At 35.7% G+C, this 22,431-nt stretch overlaps 2 protein-coding genes across 5 annotated transcripts; both read left to right on the top strand.

Annotated features, from left to right (window-relative positions):
* The first annotated feature begins 2,370 nt into the window (after nucleotides 1-2,370).
* Nucleotides 2,371-11,222, top strand: ciz1b (cdkn1a interacting zinc finger protein 1b). 4 transcript variants are annotated; one of them, XM_079873313.1, is made up of 16 exons: nucleotides 2,371-2,475; nucleotides 3,176-3,384; nucleotides 3,599-3,693; nucleotides 4,043-4,206; nucleotides 5,611-5,722; nucleotides 5,863-5,935; nucleotides 6,098-6,186; nucleotides 6,392-6,453; nucleotides 7,400-7,579; nucleotides 7,660-7,784; nucleotides 8,205-8,298; nucleotides 8,420-8,533; nucleotides 8,614-8,739; nucleotides 8,820-8,892; nucleotides 8,981-9,102; nucleotides 10,421-11,222. In XM_079873313.1, exons 2-16 carry the CDS (start codon nucleotides 3,215-3,217, stop codon nucleotides 10,979-10,981), a joined length of 2,160 nt encoding a protein of 719 aa, XP_079729439.1. In that variant the 5' UTR covers nucleotides 2,371-2,475; nucleotides 3,176-3,214; the 3' UTR covers nucleotides 10,982-11,222. The 4 variants fall into 4 exon arrangements, with proteins under 4 accessions (XP_079729439.1, XP_079729438.1, XP_079729437.1 ...); XM_079873312.1 differs by having other exon boundaries at nucleotides 2,410-2,475; nucleotides 3,641-3,693; XM_079873311.1 differs by lacking the exon at nucleotides 2,371-2,475 and adding an exon at nucleotides 2,533-2,605 and having other exon boundaries at nucleotides 3,641-3,693.
* A 584-nt stretch (nucleotides 11,223-11,806) lies between these two features.
* surf4l (surfeit 4, like) lies at nucleotides 11,807-20,483 on the top strand. Its single transcript, XM_079870963.1, has 6 exons — nucleotides 11,807-12,053; nucleotides 14,786-14,972; nucleotides 15,064-15,140; nucleotides 15,251-15,294; nucleotides 15,396-15,582; nucleotides 19,248-20,483. Exons 1-6 carry the CDS (start codon nucleotides 12,006-12,008, stop codon nucleotides 19,512-19,514), a joined length of 810 nt encoding a protein of 269 aa, XP_079727089.1. The 5' UTR covers nucleotides 11,807-12,005; the 3' UTR covers nucleotides 19,515-20,483.
* The last annotated feature ends 1,948 nt before the right edge of the window (nucleotides 20,484-22,431 follow it).

Raw genomic sequence — 22,431 nt, 5'->3', positions numbered from 1 at the left:
TGATATTGTTTCTATGTTGATTCAATGTTAAATAAGTGATTTAATTAAGGTTGAAAAAATAGGCTATAGATTTTATGTCCATCTTGATCTATTTTTCATCGTTGAAATAACATTATTTCAGGGTGCAAACCTGATGAAAAATCAATGTTAAATTTTAAACATTGATTCAATGATCTTTTGGTTAATGCATTCACATTGATTCAATGTTGATTCAGTGTTGGTCTGCTATCTGGGACATAGTAGAATATTTTGGGGAAATTTTATATTCATAAATGTATGTGCCTTAAAACAAAGTTATTATTTTTTTTTTATTAATTTAAAAAAATTGTTGAAAAATTAGAAAAGTGAAGAAATTTAAACTATTAGAAGACCTGGATGTGTGTGTGTGTGTGTGTGTGTGTGTGTGTGTGTGTGTGTGTGTGTGTGTGTGTATATATATATATATATATATATATATATATATATATATATATATATATATATATATATATATATATATATATATATATATAATTTTTTTTTTTTTTTTTTTTTTTCTTGTAATAATTGTTTAATTTCTACAGAGTTGTGCTCTGTATTTTAGGGATTTTATGTGATTTTGCATTGCCTTATTGTAATTGTGTTTTCTTGCATTAATAAAAAAAACTGTTTGTGATAATTGTTGTTGTAAACAAATCAATCCTGAACGGCACTAAAAATAAAACAGCACCAGTGATAGAGCATTTTAAAGTAGCATTTTCAAGCCACATATGTGTTCTCTTGAGAGGTGTTTTACAAAAGCGGTTTTGGTTTTACAGTAAAGTCAACTTGGTTTCACAGAAGCGGAAGTCGTAGTTGGGTAAAATTCTACAGCGGTGAATGAGAGAATACATAAAATATATTTTTTTGTGGTCCCATTTGCTGAAATAGCAAAAGAAAAACTCAACAACCATCTTTTCACAACTTTCAAAAAGATCTAGAGAGAGATTGATAAAGGCAGTCAGAAGAAAGAAAGATGTCAACTTTACCATCACTCCCACAGCCACTTTATTAGAAACACCCTCACAGCAGCGTGTTTTTTTTGTTATTTGATGATGGTAATACAATACTAAGTGTTATAAATGTACATAAATGAAAATATATAAAACTTTGCAAGATTTACTATGCTGATGACCGTAAAAACGCATCATCACAGTCCATGAAAAGGGTCAATTACAGAACTTTGATAAAAAAAAAAAAGGATGCAGGTTTTGTATAGGCCAACCCTGAAGTTAGCATCACCCTGGTTCCCTCAACAAAAACCCAATAGGATTTTTCCATTGGCTTTTTGGATTATTGCAGAAAATAAGATCACGTTTTATTCATCATGATAATCTTCACAAATGATCACAACTTTTCATTAATTTTGAAGCATGAATACAATCGGCAGAAGTCAAAATACAGGGGATACAAGAAAAAAAAACACTTAAGAAAACAGGATAGGAAGAACAAGGCAATAAAGTATACATTTTCAAACAAGAAAGTCTATTAAAAGTAGTTCACAAAACATCTAAAGAAATATAAATGAAACATACAATAAATAAAATAAAATAAATAGAAATAATAACATGAAACTTAAAAAAAATGTCACCTTCAGGAATTTTTTTTTTTTTTTTTTTTAGCTGAAACTGGAAGTGCTAAAAGGCTAACTCATTTCGGGTTTTGGTCTCCGAAAATATGTCATCCTTGCACCACTATTGTTATATTTATTATTGGTCTTCAATTTATTATACTTCATTTACAATACTGGCAAAATCAAGTCCTGCCCCACAGTTTTCCGTGTTGGAGAAGCTGTTCACTTGGATAGAAAGAAAGGAAGAAAAAGGGAAGAAAAGTCTATTCAGTTGCATCCTGACTTTAAGAGTAAAATAATGTTTGTTGAAAAACTTTTTTTTAGTATAAAAACCTCAAACATGAAATATAAGGAAGCTTACAAACATGCATTATTAACAAACAAGGTCCTCAACTACCCCAAAGATGTGAATTTAAAGTCTTCAGGATGAGATCCCTCCACTTTATTTCTATCCAATGACGTAGGGTTAGTACTTAAATAAAATGAAAGAGGACTAGTAGGCTACCTAACAAAATAAATACTAGTAGCTAAAAAAAAAAAAAAAAAAAAAAATTATCATGAGATTAGATACTAGTAATTTTAGGGATTAAATGTTAAATGGGTTTGCCTATGTCAGGGTGTATTGTGATAGCAACATGCTGACTGTGTGTATTATCGGTCAGCTTACTTATTTTTCTCTGATGTACACACACAACAAAAAAATATTTATAATTTTGTAATTTTTAAACAAATGGCAATTTTCTTGACGATTAAATTCTTCTTCCGAGCCGGGTGAGGGCGCACTGGCGTCAAATGTCTGCAACCTCCAAACCACAGCACTAGAGGAAGAGTCATCTACCATAAACATTGATGGACTGAGGCTTTTATGGCTTTTATATCATAAGGTGGGATGTTTCGAACATTTCTGTTAGGCTGTTTTAATCACAAATCAGTTGTGAAATCAATGTGTGCTGTGCATTGCAAGGTTTTACAGAGCTCGCAGGCTAGTATTAGACCTGTCTCTGCTGTCAGGAGGTGCAGTGCACTCTGTTACATTCATTTATAAGTGCAACACTTTTGAGCCTTAACATTTAAAATTATTATGCTTGTGTTTTAATTTAACGAAGTATCTATGTAAAAAAAAACATAGAAGACTCAGTTAACCACTTAAAATTTACTTGTTATTTATTTACACCATTGCAATTTGCAAGATTAACAGAATATCAAACATTAAAAACCCAGTGGATGAAAATAATTTCCATCCTGAAGTAACTTAAAATAACTGTTTTTATTTAAAATGTAATTTAGTCCTGAATTTTCAGAATCATTACTCTGCTCTTCAGTGTCACATGATCCTTCAGAAATCATTATATCATGCTGAAAACATTAGGCTATTTGTTCATACTGTGTGTTATATAACTTATTTGGAACATCGCTAGCAAACTAACTTACCCATGCACATGTCTAAAACAATAGTATACTTTGGTAATACTATTGTTTTAGACGCGTGGATGATTTACGGGTAGTTTACTAGTAGTGTTCCTAATAAGTAAGTTGCTTTGGATAAATATAAATTGAATGGTTTGCATGCCCTGTTTTAAATAGGCATCTGGGATCATTGAATTGTACATCTTAGCATTAAGAATGCTGAAAATCAAGCAGAAGCAGCAGCCCAAGAAATTTAAGCAGCAGCAGAGGATGCAAAAGATGTCTGGAAAAGCCCAGTTAGATCCTCACGGACAAGGAGCACCAGTTGCTTCACTCCCTTATTCACCTGATTTTCCTCAGCAGTCGCATGTGCATTCTGGAAGACGGTAAGGGCTCATATTTGGTGGAAAATTTAACTTCATGATACATGCAGACAATTATTATCAGATTGCCTTTTGTAACTGCCATCTCTTTGAAAGCTTTAAATGATTGCCTGGATTTATGCTTTTTAATGAATGTGCATCAACTGTAAAACAAATAATCAAAGACAAATAATTCCCTTGTCATTTGAATGTCTTTCTCCAAATACCTGCGTAACAGACCACCAGCAACAAATGCTTCTCCCCTTCTTGCTTCAATCAGACCATGCCATAATCCCATGCTGCAACAGTGTGGGCTCATGCACACAATGCCAGGTAAAAGAGCCACCTCATCCTGTGTGCTGCTGTTATACGATGGACTGGTTTCACAAGCAGGGCTTAGATCAATTAGGGCGTTTAAGTAGTTTTTATAAATGTTCCTTAGAAAAAACATTACTTTAGTGCATCTTGAGATAAAACAAAAAAGTTGCTTTCAGTTAAAACAGATCAAACATGCATTTTAGTCTGAGACTAGGCTTAAGCCTTGTCTGTTAAACCAGGGGAATATGTGTTAGATTTGACTTTTTTAGTTGACATTTAACAGTTAACAGTTAACAACCCCCTGTGTATAACCTCATATAATATCTCATATTCTGTGTCTTTTCCCTTTTCTGAATCATTATAGATGTGTCTTTCAGTCACACCAAGCTGGTGTCAAGAGCTTTTCTAGAGGGAGGGGTCAGGCAGTCTATTCTTGGGCCTCCTCCTGTAGGCGTTCCAGTAAGAGACCTCTGCATGAACTTTGCGGCTGATCGTCGTCCCCACCCATGTGGATCACACATCAGTAGGGTAACTGTCTTTCCTCATTAACATAGATTTACACGAATAGGGACATATTAACATCTTTAAAGGGTTAGTTCACCCAAAAATGAAAATTCTGTCATCATTTACTCATCCTCATGTCATTCCAAATATGTATGACGTTTATTTCTTCCTGATGAAAACAAAAGAAGATATTTTGAAATATGTTGGTAACCAAATAGTTTTGGTTACCATTGACTTTCATTGTATGGACCAAAAAAAAAAAAAAAACATGTTCCACAAAAGAAAAAAAGTCATACAGTTTTAGAATAATATGAGGGTAAGTGATGATTTAGGGGTGAACTATCACTTTAAGACCTACTCACACCAAGGTTCAGAATTTGCTAAATTGAAACAGTGTAATCCTATGGACTTATTCACACTGAAAATGGGTCCAACAACTTTTTTATTTTTTAATAAAATAATTGCTTTCAGGTCATGTAGGACACATGTACATCTGTGAGCATATAAATTACTGACACTATTCAGGCACAGGAAACAAACGGCAAAATGGGAATTAATTTAATATATTTATTTATTTTATTTACCTTGCATCATTTTACATCAAAAAACACCTGTATTGTTGTCATTTTCTATATTGAATATACATGCCACTATATATTTAATATACATGCCACTCTTTTTGTGTCCATCTATATCACTGTATTACTGTGAATAAAATTTGTATTATCACGTCATGGCTTATATTTTATATACAATTGAGTGAAATTGAAGAGTTCAGATGCAAAAACCTCTAAGTGCCATCTGAAATTTTCTTCTAGAATGATCATTTTTATGAAGCTCGTATATTTAAGTTCAGTAATTTCACTTAAATGGCAATGAAAAATACCTATTAGCTTGATAAAAATGATCATTCTAGAAGAAAATTTCAGATGGCACTTAGAGGCTTTTGCATCTGAACTCTTCAATTGTTCCGGATGGCATTAGTTCAATTTTCAGATGGGTTTTCATTAAAGAAGATGAAATCTTTGTTATTAAGTTGTATCTTGTATTCATGACCTTTTGCCGTAAATGGCTTTTACATTATGTTCTTGGTGTGAACTGGCTTTTAATGTGTATTGAATTATAAATCATTCTCTACGTTTTGATTGTTTACTTGGGTCGACTGATATGACGGAGCATTGAACGTGTTTCACATTTATTTTGTTATTTACTGGCTTTTTGGGGTGGTGGTGGCGCAATGGATAAGACACATGCCTTCGGTGTGAGAGACCCGGGTTCGAATCCACTGTGAGACACCAATGTGTCCCTGAGCAAGACACTTAACCCCTAGTTGCTCCAGAGGCGTGCGACCTCTGACATATATAGCAATTGTAAGTCGCTTTGGATAAAAGCGTCAGCTAAATGAATAAATGTAAATGTAAATTTAAGGAGCCTACAGTGCAGAGCCTAGACAGAAAGAAGGAGAATGCGCTAAACATAGCTGGGAAAAGTCATGGACAGATGAGAAAAATGAACACTGATTCAGACATCGGAAAAGTGGGTGAGTACTTGAGGAGAACCCTCTACTTACAATAGACTATTAATTAACAAGTTTATTATAAAATGTGTTGTCAAATTCTATGTTAAGATCCACAATACATAAATTGTATGTTCTTTTTCATGCCCTGAATATACCCAAAGGTACAGTTGGACAAATTCATTCTGCTGTCCCAGAACAAGCAGAGCCCCCTTTGAAAAAGCACAGAGGTCAGAGGTAATCTTGATTTTACTGTTATTGTTAAAAGTGGTTTGGTTTGGCATATTGATGTCATGCTGTTAATCAAGGTAATATCACTGCAGATTGACTAAAATGAATGAGGCTGTTTTTGTGTTTCATGTGACATACTCACAAAACTTCACTGCCTATTTTGAACAGACCAGTTGCACTGGGGGAAGAGTCTGGAAAAGGAGATAGGATACAGCAGACACCAAGATCAAACTCTGCAAGTGTTTCAGACCATGAAGGTATTTAGTGACTGTGTGTGTGGCTTGCTGTATTTGTCTCTTTAGCCTCAGGCAAACTAGATCCACTGAAAAAATGCCACTCTCTTTGTTTACTTTTCAGTTATACTGTTATCAAACTTTTCATCTGCAACTTTAACATATTATATACTACTGAGTCGTGTTTAAATTGTTGAGCATGCTTTTATTTCCCCTCTAAATGATGCAGAGGATGATAACGGTTCTCCACAACTTGAAGAAGACGGTGTTGATCAGAACAGAGCAGCAGAGGTGCAGTATCACAGCATCAGTAATATATTTCCATCTTTACCTCTGGACATTCCCAATAACATCAGTACATCTCAATTAATGCAACTGAATAGAAAATGCACTGAATTTACTTTTTTTTACAATAATAATTTTACACTTAATGCTTTCAGATGAACATCGGTTTGTATAAACAAAAGTCACATGTATAGTAATGCATGTCCTATTGTGCAGCTCAAGAGACATTATACACACATCTCAAATGCAAAGTTGCATTTATTTGATCAAAAATACAGTAAACAGTAACATTGTGAAATATAATTCAAGTTCAAAAGAATTTTAATATAATTTTAATTAACTATTTTAATATGTTATAAAAGGTGATTATTCCTTTGATGGCAAAGCTGAATTTCCAGCATCATTACTCCAGTCTTCAGTGTCACATGATCCTTCAGAAATGAATTCTGATGTGCTGATTTGGTGTGCGAGAAACATGTCTTATCAGTCTTGAAAACAGATTTGCTGCTTTATATGAAAACTGATTAAAAAAAATTGATGACTGGAAAGTTCAAAAGAACTTAATTTATTTGAAATAGGTTTTATCAATTGAATGTATCCTTGCTTTTTTTTTTTTTTTTTTTTTTAATCTGCAAACTTTTGAATGGTAGTGTATGTGTTAGCATAAGACTAATGCTATAGTCACTTACCAACTGTGTCTGTGCAAAGCTGTATGCAGTCTTACAGTTTCTCTCATGACCTTGTAAACGTTGTAATCCAGTATATCAGAAAGGGGCATTATGTAACTATCTGTAAATCATGACGCTCCACCCATAGGCGTTATATCATAACAAGAAATGAATCTACCTTGAAAAGAGCTCCACCTCAAGAGAACAATTCTGACACTTAATCAACAAAAGCTTATATTGTATTGAACCTGGAATACTCGTTTAATAAGCGCTGTGTCGTTCAGGTGCAGGGTGTTGGTACGTCTCTGAAGGTGACTATCCAGCGTAGCAGTGAGAGTCGAGCCTTCAGCACTTCACCTGAGGAGATGGCAGCAGGTGCAGGCCATGATGGCGAGAAAGAGAGAAGCAAACACACAGTCAAATTCACATGCTACATTTGCAACATCACCTGTCCTGACCAGCAAGTAAGACTTGACTGTACGACGTAAACGAGGAGAGGAGTCAGTTGATCATGTTGTTTAGTGAAGTTGTTTGACCTCTGCAGGGCTTCAAGACTCACATGATCAGTTTAGATCATCAGCAACGTATGATGGAAATCCAGCATGTGAGTAACACCTGTCTGGCCACACTGTTACCCCAAACCTCGGAGTCCCTGCAGGGAACCAACAGGTAAGCGATGCTCTCCATATTTTAAAGGTGTAGGGTGTATTTTTAATAAGTTGACTTACTCATAAGAAAGAATGAACACTGTTACTCTGTGGTAACGTCAGAACTATTGTCGAGTCAATGACAGTCTGAGAGAGCCGAGAGGAAAAAAAAGAAAATGCCAAGTTCACAGAATTGTAATCTTTGTGTTCGTTAATTTTTGAAAAGACTGTACTATTTTATACTAAATATTTGATCAAAAAAAAGAATAAAAAATAATGTTATTTTTTGCAATAGTTTTTATTGGTTTAATGCATCCTGAATAAAAGTTATCAAATGATAACTTCAAATGATCAAGTATGGCTTAATTGCAGGTATTGTTTAAGGAAAATGAGAGAAGAACACTGTATTTCAGAAGATTTTTTGTTTTTTGTTCTGTAACAGAGAGAGGAGGATGGGTCATCAGCGCTGGTGTCCTACCTGTCAGTGTCGTTTTTCTGGTGACCTCATTGAGCACAGACAAACAAAGAAACACAAGGTGACCTTAACATTAACAAAACAAATCTCACCATAATCACTGCAAATTATATCCACGCATAATTGAGGAGTAGAGTTTAAACCACTGACTGTATACAAATGCTGTCTTGTCTCCTCATTAGATGTCAAAAGTGTCTTCGAGACCTTTCTGTACGCTGTGTGAGCGCCACTTTAGGACTCCTCGCAAGTTTGTTGAGCATATGAAGTCTCCTGAGCACAAACAGAGGGTTGAGGAGGTTTGCGTGTGTATTTGTGTAGATATTTGAATATAAAATGCTTTGAATGACATCAATAAGACTTTTCTCAATTGTTACAGTTAAGAAACGAGGGCGGCCCAGAGGTTATGGAGGAGCTCATAACTGTGGATGCTATTGGCTGCTTTGAAGGGGAAGACGATTATGAGGAGGATAGAAATGAAGAAGAGGTTGCAGTGTTTGAGAGGGTTTGTTGCATGACTTCATGTGCTCTTCTAAATTTGTTTCGTTTGGTACTCTTGAGTTTTTACTTGAATTTTTTTCACAGCATCCTGCTCATAGGGAGATTGCTCTTGAAGATACGACTGATAATGAGACATATGATCCAGACAGACAATATGGTGAGTCTTCAGCTTCAACCACATCTCTAGATTGTCAAAGAACAGTTTCTGAGTAACTTAACAGTTCTGACTGCTTTCTGACCCTCAGGCACTAGTTTTGTGGTGCCTGTCGCTGGTTTCCTCTGTAAGCTCTGTCATAAATTCTTCCACTTTGAGTCCTCTGCACGGGAAACTCACTGCAGGTCTCTTATGCACTTCCAGAACTTGCAGGTAAGGAAAATTACGGAATCAGTGGTATATGCGGTTTTTCCTTAATGTGTGTGGCATTTGAGAGGTGGGCAAATCTGAAATCAATGATACTACATTCATTCATTCATTCATTCATTAACAATTTCAGTTGTTTCAGTTCTCTTGGTGATTCTATGGGCCATCTCTTGCCATATACGCGAGAGATTGTTCATGAATTATCTTGCCGATGATTTTTCCGGGGTAGGTCGCTAGGTCTTTCCCCAACCATCCCCATTACATGGCTTGGGACTCTCTCACACACACACTCAATTTGGCGTCTCCCATTAACCTATAGGGTGAATTCAGGATGATGGCAAAAAGTGTCCCAACCACCCTACTGTTTTTAAGTTGGGGAAACCCAGATGCAAACTCCACACAGAAAGACCTCCTGGCTCAGCCGGGATTCAAACTGGGAACCTGCTTCCCACTGAGCCACTGTGCTGCCCGTACTACAATAATAGCTTTGTCTAAAAGTGACACATTCAAAAAATGTTGCACACAGTGCAACACAGTCATTCCTCAAACAATCATTTTGAAGATGCTGTAGTTTTTTGTTTTGCTTGCACTACAGTTGAAAATTTTGGGTTACAAAATACAGTAAAAAAAAACATATATTGTGAAATATTTTTACAATTTAAAATAACTGTTTTCTATTTTAATACATTTAAAAAATGAACACTCCTTTGATGGCAAAGCTGAATTTTCAGCAGCCATTACTCTTCAGTGTCACATGATCCTTTAGAAATCAACATGCTATATCTAATATGCTCAATAAACATTTCTTATTATTATCAACGTTGAAAACAGTTGTGCTTAATATTTTTGTGTAAACCGTAGTGCATTTTTCAGGGTTATTTGTGGAATAGAACAGTTAAAAACAGCATTTATTTGAAAAAGAAATATTTTGGAACATTATAAATCTCTTTACTGTCACTTTTGTTCAATGTAATGCATCCTTGTATTAATAAAAAAAAAAAAAAAATCAATCTTACCTCAAACTTTTTACATTTTAGTGTGAGGTACAAATTTCTACTTAAGTACTACACAACTATACATGTCACTTTGTGCGTGACGAATCAGAACCAGACCATAATTTATTTCTAAATTGAATAACGCTTTCTAAAAACCTATAGGATGTTCCCAACAAGAGAGTGCGAATTAGCCATTCTGCATTGGTACATTCACTACTGACTAACATGTCTGTGTAAATAATGTAAGGAGGAACTTCTTCTGTTAAACAAAAAACAAAAAGAAAAGAGCTAATGCAATGCAAAACGCTTGTTGTATATTTGATTTTCAGAAGCATAACACCCTGAAGATGCAGAAGAACTGTGAGAGTGATGCCTCATGTAGTAGCCCAACGGCGGACCCTCGAGGCCTGGAGCTCATTGCTTCCTGCGCCAATAAAACCATGATTTCTGACAGCAGCCAAGCAGATCTCAATAGATCACACATCAATTCCTCAAGGGACCACTTACACCCGAGGAAGCTTAAACCATCTAAAAGAGCATACAAATCCAAGACTTCACGCTCAAAAACCTCTGTAGCTCCAAAGAAACCTTGCGTGGTCATGAAGCACTTAATATGTACTCCACATTGTGGCTCGAGGTCAAGCCAAGAGTCACGCTGCCAAGAAAGCAATAGGCTTGACTCGAGTGTTCAACTACGGCAAACAGAGTCCGGTGAAAAAGAAAAGACATCCTTTAACCCTGTGCATTACTCAGAAGAGCAACCCACAGTCAGTTTGTGTCATGTATCACAGTTGAACACGGAGGAAAATGTTACAAAACCAATTGAGGTTAAAGAGACGGTCAGCAAAGACCAAACAAAAAATACCTTTCATGCTCATAAGAAAACCTGACAGGAAAATGAATCAGTTGTAATTATTGTAAAATAAATGTTTATTTAAATTCAGAAATATTGTAATTCTTATTTGCTTTCATTACATTTTGTTTTATTTATAATTATCAATAATATTATAGTTGTTGAACAGCAGTGTTTAATACATTTATTAACTGAGGTTAATTTTGTTAATTGAATTGTAATGAATTGTTCATTCTTATTCATAATGCATTGGTCATTTGTAAAACGTATTAAAATGTAAAAAAAAAAAAAAAAAAAAAATTTACACAAAAGAAATAAATGCTGTAAAAGTATGGATAATTGTTAGTTCATGTTAACTATTGTATTAACTAATGTCAATGTCTAAAATCTTGTTGTAACACCGTCATCCTGCCATATATTTATGTCTATGAATTTGAATCTTGAATCAGAGGAAGTAAGGTCATTGACAGTTTGTGATCCCAAACGTTTTTTTGAAAGCACCTTACCCACCTCAACTTTGGTGGAGAAAAGGAAGCAAAACTGAAATGTCCAGAATTGCATAAAGTAGAACAGATTCCTTGTTTAAAAAAACAATAATTATAATAATCCACATAGATATTGTGTTCATTGTTAAGTAAATACATTTGAAAATAATTAAAAAATCACCAGAATTTTTAAATATCTAAACCCATATAAGTAGTAATAAAATATATAATGTTTTATATATTTTTTAAAAAAAGAGGTCCGACAAGATTTCTGACCTCGCCACTGGCCTGAGAGTAGACCCATAGGAGTAGACCAGATGTCACTGCTTGAGCTCTATATTCTGGCTACATCAGTACACGTGGCATGCACATATATGTGTGTCCTACAGGGGGCGACAGAGCGAACTGCAGGGCATTATGGGGCGGAGATGGCATTCTAGTACGCACAGACGACGGTGAAGCAAGTCTAGTACGAGACCTGTAACACAACGGGTAGCTGACATAGGTATCGATAAACGGAACAGAAACAATCTAAGGTGTCCTGCAGACGGAAATCGTCTCTTGGATTTTGGTGCCATGGCTCAAAATGATTTAATGAGCAACGCGGAGGACGTGGCGGATCAGGTGAGAGAACAGAAGGCCCTGTCAGGGAAGGGAACTTGCACACTAAATCATGGAGACTACACTGATTCACTAAACAAACGGTTCCTAAGTTCGGGAAAGTCCATGTGTGCGTGTACAGTTCGGGTCATGTTTGCTTGACTGCAGATTAGATTTGTTTATTAACTAAGTTCTAGTCTTGTGACCCAGATGGAGGAACTGAACTAACGTTAGTGATACTGTCTTGAAGAACTGTGCCAAAACCTTGATTTTCCAGGGCTGCTTTCGAGTAACGTTACTGATAAGGACTGCATGATATGTATTTATATAGTCGCGCGGTATATAAATACATATACAGTATTTTTGCGTGCTCAGAATGTTTGAACGTCATACAAACTTTATCTCTAAATCATTTGCATCAGTGCAGTCACACATCTGTGCATTTGATGAAGCAAGAGTAAATGATGCACTGTTACTATACTCGTGTGATAGTTCCCATACGATGACTAATTAGGAAAATATTAGGTTTTGTTGTCCAGGTTTAAAAGGATTTTGACAGCTGGACATTAATCGAAGGCGTTTATGTTGTTTACGTTGCAAAATGTGCATAATTCGTATGATTATGAATGTGTTTGGGGCTCTTTTTCATGCTGCGTAGTTTCTGCTTGTTTTGGGCTTAATAACAAGAAGCAACTTTAGGATTATGTCATTATTGTAGAAGCGTATAATGGAGTTGTTTGGTTTATCAGTTTTGGGGATTTCAAGGCCATTAGTGCCATAATAATCTCAGTTTTTTTTTAGCTTCACTTTCAGTGTCATTTTGGTAAATTGATTAAATCCCAGCCAATGACGGCTGTATTTCTTTCTATTTTTAACCGGTTTTATCACATGCCAACTGGAACACTATTAAAAATCATATCTTTCTTTTATTCATACAACTCTAATTCAGTAATACTATCTTTTTTGACAGAGAGCAAATCTGTGATATGCATGGAAACAAGTCAAATGCCCAGTCCAGCCCTCCAGGCATGTAGACTAAGAGTAATGTTGACGCACAGGCAGACATTGGCCCTGATATCTTTTCCCCATTCATTTAGTCTTGCTTGGTACTTGTTGAATGCTGATTGGCTCGTTGTCTTCTTAGTGCTGATGTGGATCGTCTGGGGGCGGGGCTTAGCAGAGGCCAGTGTCAAAGCTCTCAATAAGCCTTGAGTTAATCACAAGCATGTTTAGAGAGTGTTGTTGCCCATGATATATATATATATATATTTAGTAATCCTACAATCAGCATATTTTTATTCAAAAAGAACAGAATTCTATAGTTTACCATTGTCTTTTATAGGTTATACTCTATAGTTTACTTCTTACCTTCATTCAACTTTTAAGAAGAATGAATTGTTGATATTTTCATTTACCAATATAATAGGCTATATTCTAACAATCTTGTCCTTATTACAGGTTAAGCGATGAGAATATAATATCATGTAATAATCCTGTAAGAGTAAATTGCAGCATCTTTATTCTTCCCTGTCCATCTTTATTCAACACCTGTTATGAGGAAGTGGAAAAGATTTATTGCTAGTAAACCACAGTGATATTTAAACGCTGGAGTCATAGCCCTTGTGCTCATCATGCGTCATCAGTTGCAAATGAATGCAAATTGGCCACCTGTTCTCTTGATATTGACTAAAAGTGTAGGGAAAAGTGAAAAGGGTAATTGGAGCTCAGGGGTTAAACATTAAACAACATGCATTTGAAGAGCTGCTTCAGCGCTTGCTTACTTACTTGATGTAATATAAAGTGTGTGTAAATCTAAAACATTCACCCTAGGGAAATAAATAAATTATTATAATGTTTTAGGTTTGTAAAAAGCATATTGTATAATTACTAGGCTTGCTGCGATAGTTGGTGTTACACGGTGTTCAGCCGCACACCGATTGCATCACTTGCCCACCGTGGAAGCGCATTTTTTTTTTATAGTAATAAAAATCATTTAGTTCAGTTAAAGAACACACTACAATTAAAAACTGAAGGTGTCTATTTAATTCAGTCTGAGTCAAACAAAAACAGCAGGAGTCAGATTTCATATCAAGTCAAGTCACCTTTATTTATATAGCGCTTTTTACAATGCAAATTGTTTCAAGGCAGCTTTACAGAGATAACAGGAAAATAATGCAGCAGTGTCATTTATCACATGACAAGATTGAGGCGAGCTGACTGTCAAGACGTTGGTGGAAGATTTGGTTTCAAAGTGAAATGTAAAAGCACCTATTTGGAAATATTTTGGATTTAAACCCAATGCTAATAGGGAACCTGCAAACATTAAGGCAATCTGCAAATTTTGGCAGCTTCTACAGGTAGCACTTCTAAATTACACGTACACCTTCATGGTGTATAACATGTTTTTTTTAATAATTTCTATGTTTAATATAAGCGACTTTGTCATTGTACTGTTTTGTTGTTGTGTTTTTCATTAAGAATAATAATGAACCCACCATTCAAGCAATTGCTGCTAATTCGAAAGGGAAAGTAAAATGTGCACAGGCATTTAAAAGCGAGGTGGATAAGAGGGAAAACATTTTTTATGATACCGGTATTACTGGTGTTGTCACATGTCGATTGACTGGTGGGAAATTCCTCCTTTATCAAATTCCTTAATCTAACACCATCTTACACCTTTTAACATGATTATACCTGTACCGCTCATAGCTAGATGTGGGGATTGTTTATATGTTTGTCTTTTCGTTCATCTCTAGTTCCTTCGAGTGACGAAGCAGTACCTGCCCCACATAGCGCGTCTCTGTCTGATCAGCACGTTCCTGGAGGACGGCATTCGGATGTGGTTCCAGTGGAGCGAGCAGAAAGAATATATTGAGACGACGTGGGGATGTGGGTTCTTTCTGGCCACACTGTTTGTCTTAATGAACTTACTCGGACAGCTGGGTAAGAAGTTTGTTCAGCACTAAAATATTCCAGTTGGACCATCTTCAGATTTTTATTTAAAAAAGTTTCATTAATCTTCTCTGTTAAACAGGTGGTTGTATACTGATCCTGAGCAGGAATTTTGTGCAATATGCCTGCTTTGGATTATTTGGGATCATCGCCTTACAGGTGTGAGCATTCTGTTTGAGTTTTTTAAGATGCAATTAGATATAATCTGTGGAAAGGACTATAATTGAGTTAAACCGTTTATTTACGGTCTTGATATTTATCTGTTCCAGACTGTTGCCTATAGCATTCTTTGGGACCCAAAGTTTTTGATGAGGTAAGTGTTTTTTGTTGCAGGATACGGCAAGTAGTAGTGAGTAGATCATCCTATGTTTTATTCTGATCTTGTCGTTCTTGACTTCTCTCCTCTGTGTTCAGGAATTTGGCTCTGGGTGGAGGTCTGCTGCTGCTCCTTGCTGAGTCACGCTCTGAGGGCAGGAGTATGTTTGCTGGTGTTCCCACTATGAGAGAGAGTTCTCCTAAACAGTACATGCAGCTCGGAGGCAGAGTCCTGCTGGTGCTTATGTTCATGACGCTGCTGCACTTTGATACCAGCTTCCTCTCGGTGAGCAAACATCCTCAACCTGGTAAATGGGTGAATCGCAAAGAAATGTGATTTATCCGTTTACCCATTTAAATTATATTTCATCCAAAAATTAAAACCTTTTTGGGTGCAAAAAAAACTTTGCAAACATTATAAACTAACCTCGAGAAACAGAATATACAAATCTGAAACTGCATTTCATGACCCCTTTAAGATTTTTAGGTAACACTTTAGTTTACAGTGTAATTGTTACACGTTACATGTAATTACTGTAGTAATAACTATAAATTATGCATTATTACATGCTATTAACCCTAACCCAAACCCTCATTCTAACCCTAACCCTATAGTAAAAGTATTAAGTAAAAATCTTAATGACCCCAAACTTTTGAGCAATATAGTGTATTCTTTGTGTATATTTTGTTTATTATTTAAAAATGTAAATTCTGTCATCTTTTACTCACACTCACGTTGTTCCAAACCCTTAAAACTTTCGTTCATCTTTGGAACACAATTGAAGATATTTTTTAATAAAATCTGAGTCATTCATCAACACACATATCAGTTGTGATAAACAGAAGCTTAAGTATGCATGCTTGGCGTGCGAGAACCAATGAAGTTCATTCTTGTGTGTTACCAATGAGGTTTTATTCTCGCTTGTCAAGCAGGTTCGTTTGAGCTTTTTTTTGTGTCCACTGATTAATGTTTAATTGTGAATAAAAGCCTAAATTCAGTCTGTTCATTATAAAGCGATTGTGTCTTCTCAGAAAATTTAGACTAAACCCCTCAATTCATATGGATTGAAGCGTCAAAGTGGTAGTGATGTATACTATCAATAGAGAGTACAGAACTGGCTCAGATTTGATTAAAATAACTTGGTGTTCCGGAGATGAACGAAAGTCGTACGGGTTTGGAACGACACAAGGCAGAGTAAATGACACAATTGTAATTTTTGGCTCCTTTTGTTTGTATACTGAATTTGCAGCAGAAAATTACGTTTTAGAATATTACAAAAATTTGTCAGCAACACTTTTTTAAATGAATATGTATTTACCTTTAAACACTTTTTAGAAACAAGCTTAGATACTTGATATAAAACTTCAGTCAACCCTGTCTTTGAATGTAGGAGACTCCTTTTTGTTTATAGTTGGCCTTTTCTGGCTTTATAAATGTTTTTATTAACCCAGCATATTATAACTTGGAAGAACGTCTAAAACATTTTTTTAACTCAGTATATTATGACTTGGCGGAAAAATGCGGGGGGGGGTTTGTGATTGTTGCAGGCAAAAATCCTTGATTATGCGGCACGTTTTCTTCAAAAATGCGATGGAATATGCGGGATATTTATGCAATTTTATGCAATGAAATTGCAGGAACTTGCAAAAATTGCGGGAACTTGCAAAAACTGCGGTTTGATGAAAAAGAAAGAAAGTTGATTCCCCTTCTCACTAGGCTTCTACCTTAATGTAAAGAGTCATTTCTTATTACTTCCTATGATAAGCAAGCATACTACTTCACAGAAAGTGCTGGGAATATTTAAGTTCTCATCTTGTTTTATTTCAGACCTTAATAAACACATTGCTCAAACTTACAAAACATTGATGAGTCAAACAAGTTCTGTAGCTTTACAAAAGGAATATGCTACAACTTCTGTAAAAATGAATAAAGAAAATATAAAAAATAAAATGTGTGCTTCCTGTTTTACAGAGGTAGCTATACAAAACAGACATCTTCTGTTAAAATAAGTGCTTCCAATGCACAAAGTGCAATGTCTTACTATAACGTAAATTTACATACTACTAATATACTTACAGCTAATAACGTCACTTCATAACGTTCCCATGGCAACAGGGGAAAATGGCTGCTCTTTTTTGCAACGAAAATGCGGGGATTATGAAATCATGCAAGCCCCGCATACTTTGCACGCGCAATTTATGCGGCGAAAGTGCGGCATATTTGAAAAAATGCGGCCCCCGCAAAAATATGCGGACTTTGGCTGATTATGCATTGAATTATGCGATCGCATAATCACGTTTTTCTGGAGGGACTGACTTGGAAGAATGTCTAAAACATTGTATATACGTTTTACTGTGTTCAGCTGTTTGTGCAGGTCACAGTCATAAAGATGATGTTGTGATTGTTGCTCAGGATGTGGGATTGTGGTTGAGTATTTGTGCCAATTACACCATGATGCAACCTGAAATGCAAGCTTTCTCAAACCTGATTCAGCCTGTCTGTATACATTTTGCATTATAATAGAAACTGCTCATGGCTTGTTTGGTTTGCAGACATTAAAGCTATAATGGCAAGACCATTTTCAGCACTGATGTCATTCATCTCCATGGAACAGTTCTGAGATAATCCTGGCTGGCTGACTCTGCCTTTTTGGGCAGTTGTGGCCTAATGGTTAGAGAGTCAGACCTGTAACCTGAAGGCTGTGGGTTCGAGCCTTATTACGGTCATGAAATGTAAGTGGGGGGAGTGAATGAACAGCGCTCTCTTCCATTCTCATTACCCACAACTGAGGTGCCCATGAGCAAGGCACCTAACCCCCAATCACCTCAGCAAAAATGGCTGCTCTAGGTGTGTGTTCAATACTCACAGCCGTGTGTGTGCGCACATATTAACAAATTCCGAGTATGGGACACCATACATGGCTACACGTCACGTCACACAGTCTGTTCTGATACAGTCATGGACAGAAAAGGCAAAATGTGGGCATTACGTCCAGTTATAATTCGTCTAATCCTACATAGTTAGAACAGCAAAATACATACTTGGAATTATCAACTTTTAAAAGGGAGACTTCTTTTATTGTTGACATTAAAGACAGTACTCTTCAGTATTTTGGCATAAATTCATCTGACGTCCATATTAGGTGACATATTGCACAACATACGCACATTTTCAAAATACATAATCAAAATTACACACAATGAATAAAACAATATGACACAGGCTGCTTTAAAGGTACAATTGCAATTGTACAAATGCAACCGCAATAAACACTACTATAAATATGTTTGTGAAAGAAGTCTGTTATGCTCACCAAGGCTGCATTTATTTGAGTAGTTTTAAAATGGGATTTATTCAGGTGATTCCTGAATTTTCAGCAGCCATCATTCCGGTCTTCTGAAATGCTGATTTGATGCTCAAGAAACATTTCTTATTATCATCACAGAATATTCAAAAGAACAGCATTTATTTGAAATAGAAAGCTTTTGTAACAATGTTAATGTATTTACTGTCACTTTTGATCAATTTAATGCATTTTGGTGAATAAAAGTATTAATTTATTTGAATAAAATTCTTACTAACTCCAAAATCTTGCACGGTAGAGTATTTGGAAACCAAACATGGATAACTTGCCGTTGTTAAGCCTATGCAGTTCACAGCAATAATAATCATTTCAATGTTTAATTCGAGGATATTTTCTTTACTTTTGTATCTTAAACAGTTTTTATTCCCAGTCACCGTGAAATTGAATGTGTCCCAAAACCAGTGTCTGAGATGTGCCTTCTCCATTGTAGTTATCCTTTTCACCACTTGAGGTCAGACGTGGACAGGTTTTCAGTTGCCGAGATGATTTCTGCAGTTTTGAATCCTCCTTCCTGTATTACAGTTTTACATCAGCCACACATGTGTTACTGACTTCCTTTTTCTAAAGTATCTGTGTTTGCTTTCAGATTTTGCAGAACCTGGTTGGTACAGCTCTCATTGTCCTGGTGGCTGTTGGTTTCAAGACTAAACTGGCGGCCCTCACCCTGGTCATCTGGCTACTGGCCATCAACGTGTACTTCAATGCTTTCTGGACCATACCAACCTACAAGCCCATGCACGACTTCCTCAAGTACGACTTCTTCCAGACCACATCAGTGATCGGTGGCCTTTTGCTGATAGTAGCACTAGGTCCAGGTGGAGTGTCCATGGATGAGAAGAAGAAGGATTGGTGAGACGGGACTGAACTCAAAACGGCTCACTCGCTCACTCTGTAGTTTGCCCTTTGGCAATTCTTTTCTGTGCAGTTATCACACAAAGCAGGTACACTACTTAGAGAGAAAGGAGCCAATTGAGACGTGGCCTCACGAAAACACCCTAAGGACCAACAGAATGACCTGCTCTCCACTTCCCATGCACTGTCTATGTTTTCATCTTGCGTGCTTACTGAATTATTTCTACCAGCACTTTTAGACATATTAGGTTATCATATTTATTTTCTAAGGTTCAGGTCAGATTCTGTTATTTGAGAACCCCCTTGAAAATCTGGAACATTCATGTTATAAAAGCTGCGACCACGTTGAACGAATAACAAATTCATCTAATTTGCCATTTTCTCTGCCTTTTTATTTCGGTGCCAATTGCAAGTCAGTGTACCAAAGACGCATCCTCAGAGATATACTTCATTTTGCCTCCGAGTTCATTTAAGCCATTTTAGTTAATCACAAAAATGAATTTGAAGTAAAATGGAGAGTCGATGTCATTGAGTTTATTCACGGGTCAGCCGGACTTCAGCTGATATCGTTGCTGTGTTGAAAATTACTGCGCACTGGGTATTTTATATGTGTCAGTCTCTCCCTCAGCAGGCAAAACAAGAGTTTGCAAAGAGAGATTCTAATTCATAAATATTTTTTACCATTTAAAGTAGTTAAACATAAAGATGAAAAAGTTTAATGGCCATTTTGAAAAATGCTGCATTCCATTCTAAGGATTCATTGGCTTTTCATGCTCCTGTAGCAAGCTGTTAGTTTGTAATCGTGTTTGCTGTCTCTTGTCAGGTCACTTTAAAGTTTACAAAAGGCGAATTATAGTGTTTCTCGAAACAAGCAGAGAGTTCGATGAGAATATTGAAACCCTGTGGTTTGCCAGACTCGATGTTTAACCTCTTTGTAAAAAAAAAAAAAAGGTAAGAAATAACTGAAAAATATTGATTTTCTAAGTGTTTTAAATATTTGTTTTGACATATAAAGGGAAAAGAAAAAATGTCGGTTGTTTAGTTTTTTTTATTTTTATAGTTAACCATTTTTTATGAGTAACCAACAATAAAATGTAGTGATATTCAAAAAGCAAAACATTTTTTGTCTACATGACATGGGGGGAAAAAAGAACAGTCACTGAAGGTGGTAGTCTGGACATATATAGTTATGTTCAAGCTGTTAGTTTTGATCAAAACTGTAGTCATCATGTCCATGTCTCCCAAACCTTCACATCCAGCAGAAATGATGATCTCAAGACAGAAGTCAAAGGAAACAATTTCCCCAAACATTCAGCACAGAAAATGTGAAGTGAAGTGGTCAGATTTTGTGTAGGCCTATACTATTTATTGCTTCAATAATGCTTGACATAATGTTCTACATTGTATGAATGTATTTTGAAGTAAATAGAATATATGGAGGAAAGCCTCCTCTATTTGTTTAGTATAGTCATTTTTATCTTTTTAGACGCTTGTTTGCCGAGAGAAAACATTTCGTCTGTCCTATCTAAACAACTCTATTTACGATGGACATTGGACATGCTTTGGACTGAAATTTAAGATACCAAGTAGACCACCAGGAAAACCTCACAGGACCTCCACAGAACTTCCATTGGTCTATGATGATCTATGATATATGCCTGTACCTGCAGAGCGTTAAGGTGATTTGATCCATATTATACACACAATAGTGTTGATTTTGTGTGTATTGTGAGACGTGAAATCACTACTAGCCTATTCTATGTCCTTTTTAGTTTTAAAAAGAATCTTGACACAAAAGGAAATATAATTGTTGCCACATTAGCAAAAAAATGTTCACCAAAATATAATTTTACTAAAGCAAGACTGTGATGATAACTGTGGTGTTGTCAATGTAAATTTCGTAAATAGTTTTAATGTTATTTTTCGGAAATTTTGCTTCTAATGCAATCAATAGGCTGTGCCGCGAACGTACATTCCTGAGGATAAGCAGTAGAGGACGCTAAAGCTGTTTCTAACGACTAGATGCTTCAAACCATTTCCTTAAATATGATTTTTTGTTACTCTTCAGGTAGCGCTTAATCATAGATTCAGTCACATACCCTCTCAAGTCTTCAAGGTATTTTCTTTAAAGGTAGGCTAATTGTTTGTTTGTTTTTCCCTCTACGGTTTCTGTTAACTAGCCTAATTATATCGTATGAAACGCAAAGTGCTAAAATACATTCATCATTATTCATATTGAACGGGAGAGTTTGATTAACATCACATTTGATATATTTTAGGTTAGGGTATAGGCCTATCTATCAGCGTAGCCTACACAAGATTTTTAGTTGACGGGTATTGAAAGTGCCACAAAGTGTCATTATATTGTGTGTTTGAATATTATGCCCTGGTAAAACCATGGTGCTCTGCATGGTTAGCCTACCGTGGTATTCTTGATCAAACTTCGAATACAGAGCAATTGCACATAAATAAGAGCACATAAATAGTTGTCACACGTTTACTCCAGTAAATAAATTTTGGATTAGGCTTATTTTTAATGTCACTTTCTTTAAAAACAAATTTTTAATTCTTGACTATAAAGAAAAAGATATCCTATAGAATGGGGCGTGTTGTCAATAAAAAGCCATTAACAATCTATTAATAGAAAGTATAGACTATTAATGGTCACTTATATGCTTATCAGCTAAAATTAAAGATTAAACTATTATAAAACAGCAAAAAATGGTAAAGGTTAGTTAGAAGAAATGCCTAACAATTGTTCTTTTCAACAAATTTTGCATCATTGCATTGTATAAAAATTAAGATATGTCACATCTTGCCCCAATGTGAAATTTATGAAAAATACACTTGTCCTGAGAACACACAGTTCAACATTTCAGCTAGTTATACTGTGGACTCCTGTTCCATAGGCTATGTAA

Source organism: Squalius cephalus, assembly GCF_949319135.1.
Source record: "Squalius cephalus genome assembly, chromosome: 5".
Taxonomy (NCBI): Eukaryota; Metazoa; Chordata; class Actinopteri; order Cypriniformes; family Leuciscidae; genus Squalius; species Squalius cephalus.
Note: the sequence above shows the minus strand (reverse complement) of the source record. Positions and strands in the feature narration are given on the sequence as shown.

What these genes read in the sequence shown, in the direction of transcription:
- surf4l (XM_079870963.1), top strand. Translation starts at nt 12,006, where the DNA reads ATGGCTCAAAATGATTTAATGAGCAACGCGGAGGACGTGGCGGATCAG. An exon ending in CGGAGGACGTGGCGGATCAG is followed by an intron (nt 12,054 to 14,785) that starts GTGAGAGAACAG and finishes GTTCATCTCTAG; the next exon opens with TTCCTTCGAGTGACGAAGCA. An exon ending in GACCCAAAGTTTTTGATGAG is followed by an intron (nt 15,295 to 15,395) that starts GTAAGTGTTTTT and finishes CTCTGTGTTCAG; the next exon opens with GAATTTGGCTCTGGGTGGAG.
- ciz1b (XM_079873313.1), top strand. Translation starts at nt 3,215, where the DNA reads ATGCTGAAAATCAAGCAGAAGCAGCAGCCCAAGAAATTTAAGCAGCAG. An exon ending in TCCCTGCAGGGAACCAACAG is followed by an intron (nt 7,785 to 8,204) that starts GTAAGCGATGCT and finishes GTTCTGTAACAG; the next exon opens with AGAGAGGAGGATGGGTCATC. An exon ending in TGCACTTCCAGAACTTGCAG is followed by an intron (nt 9,103 to 10,420) that starts GTAAGGAAAATT and finishes TTTGATTTTCAG; the next exon opens with AAGCATAACACCCTGAAGAT.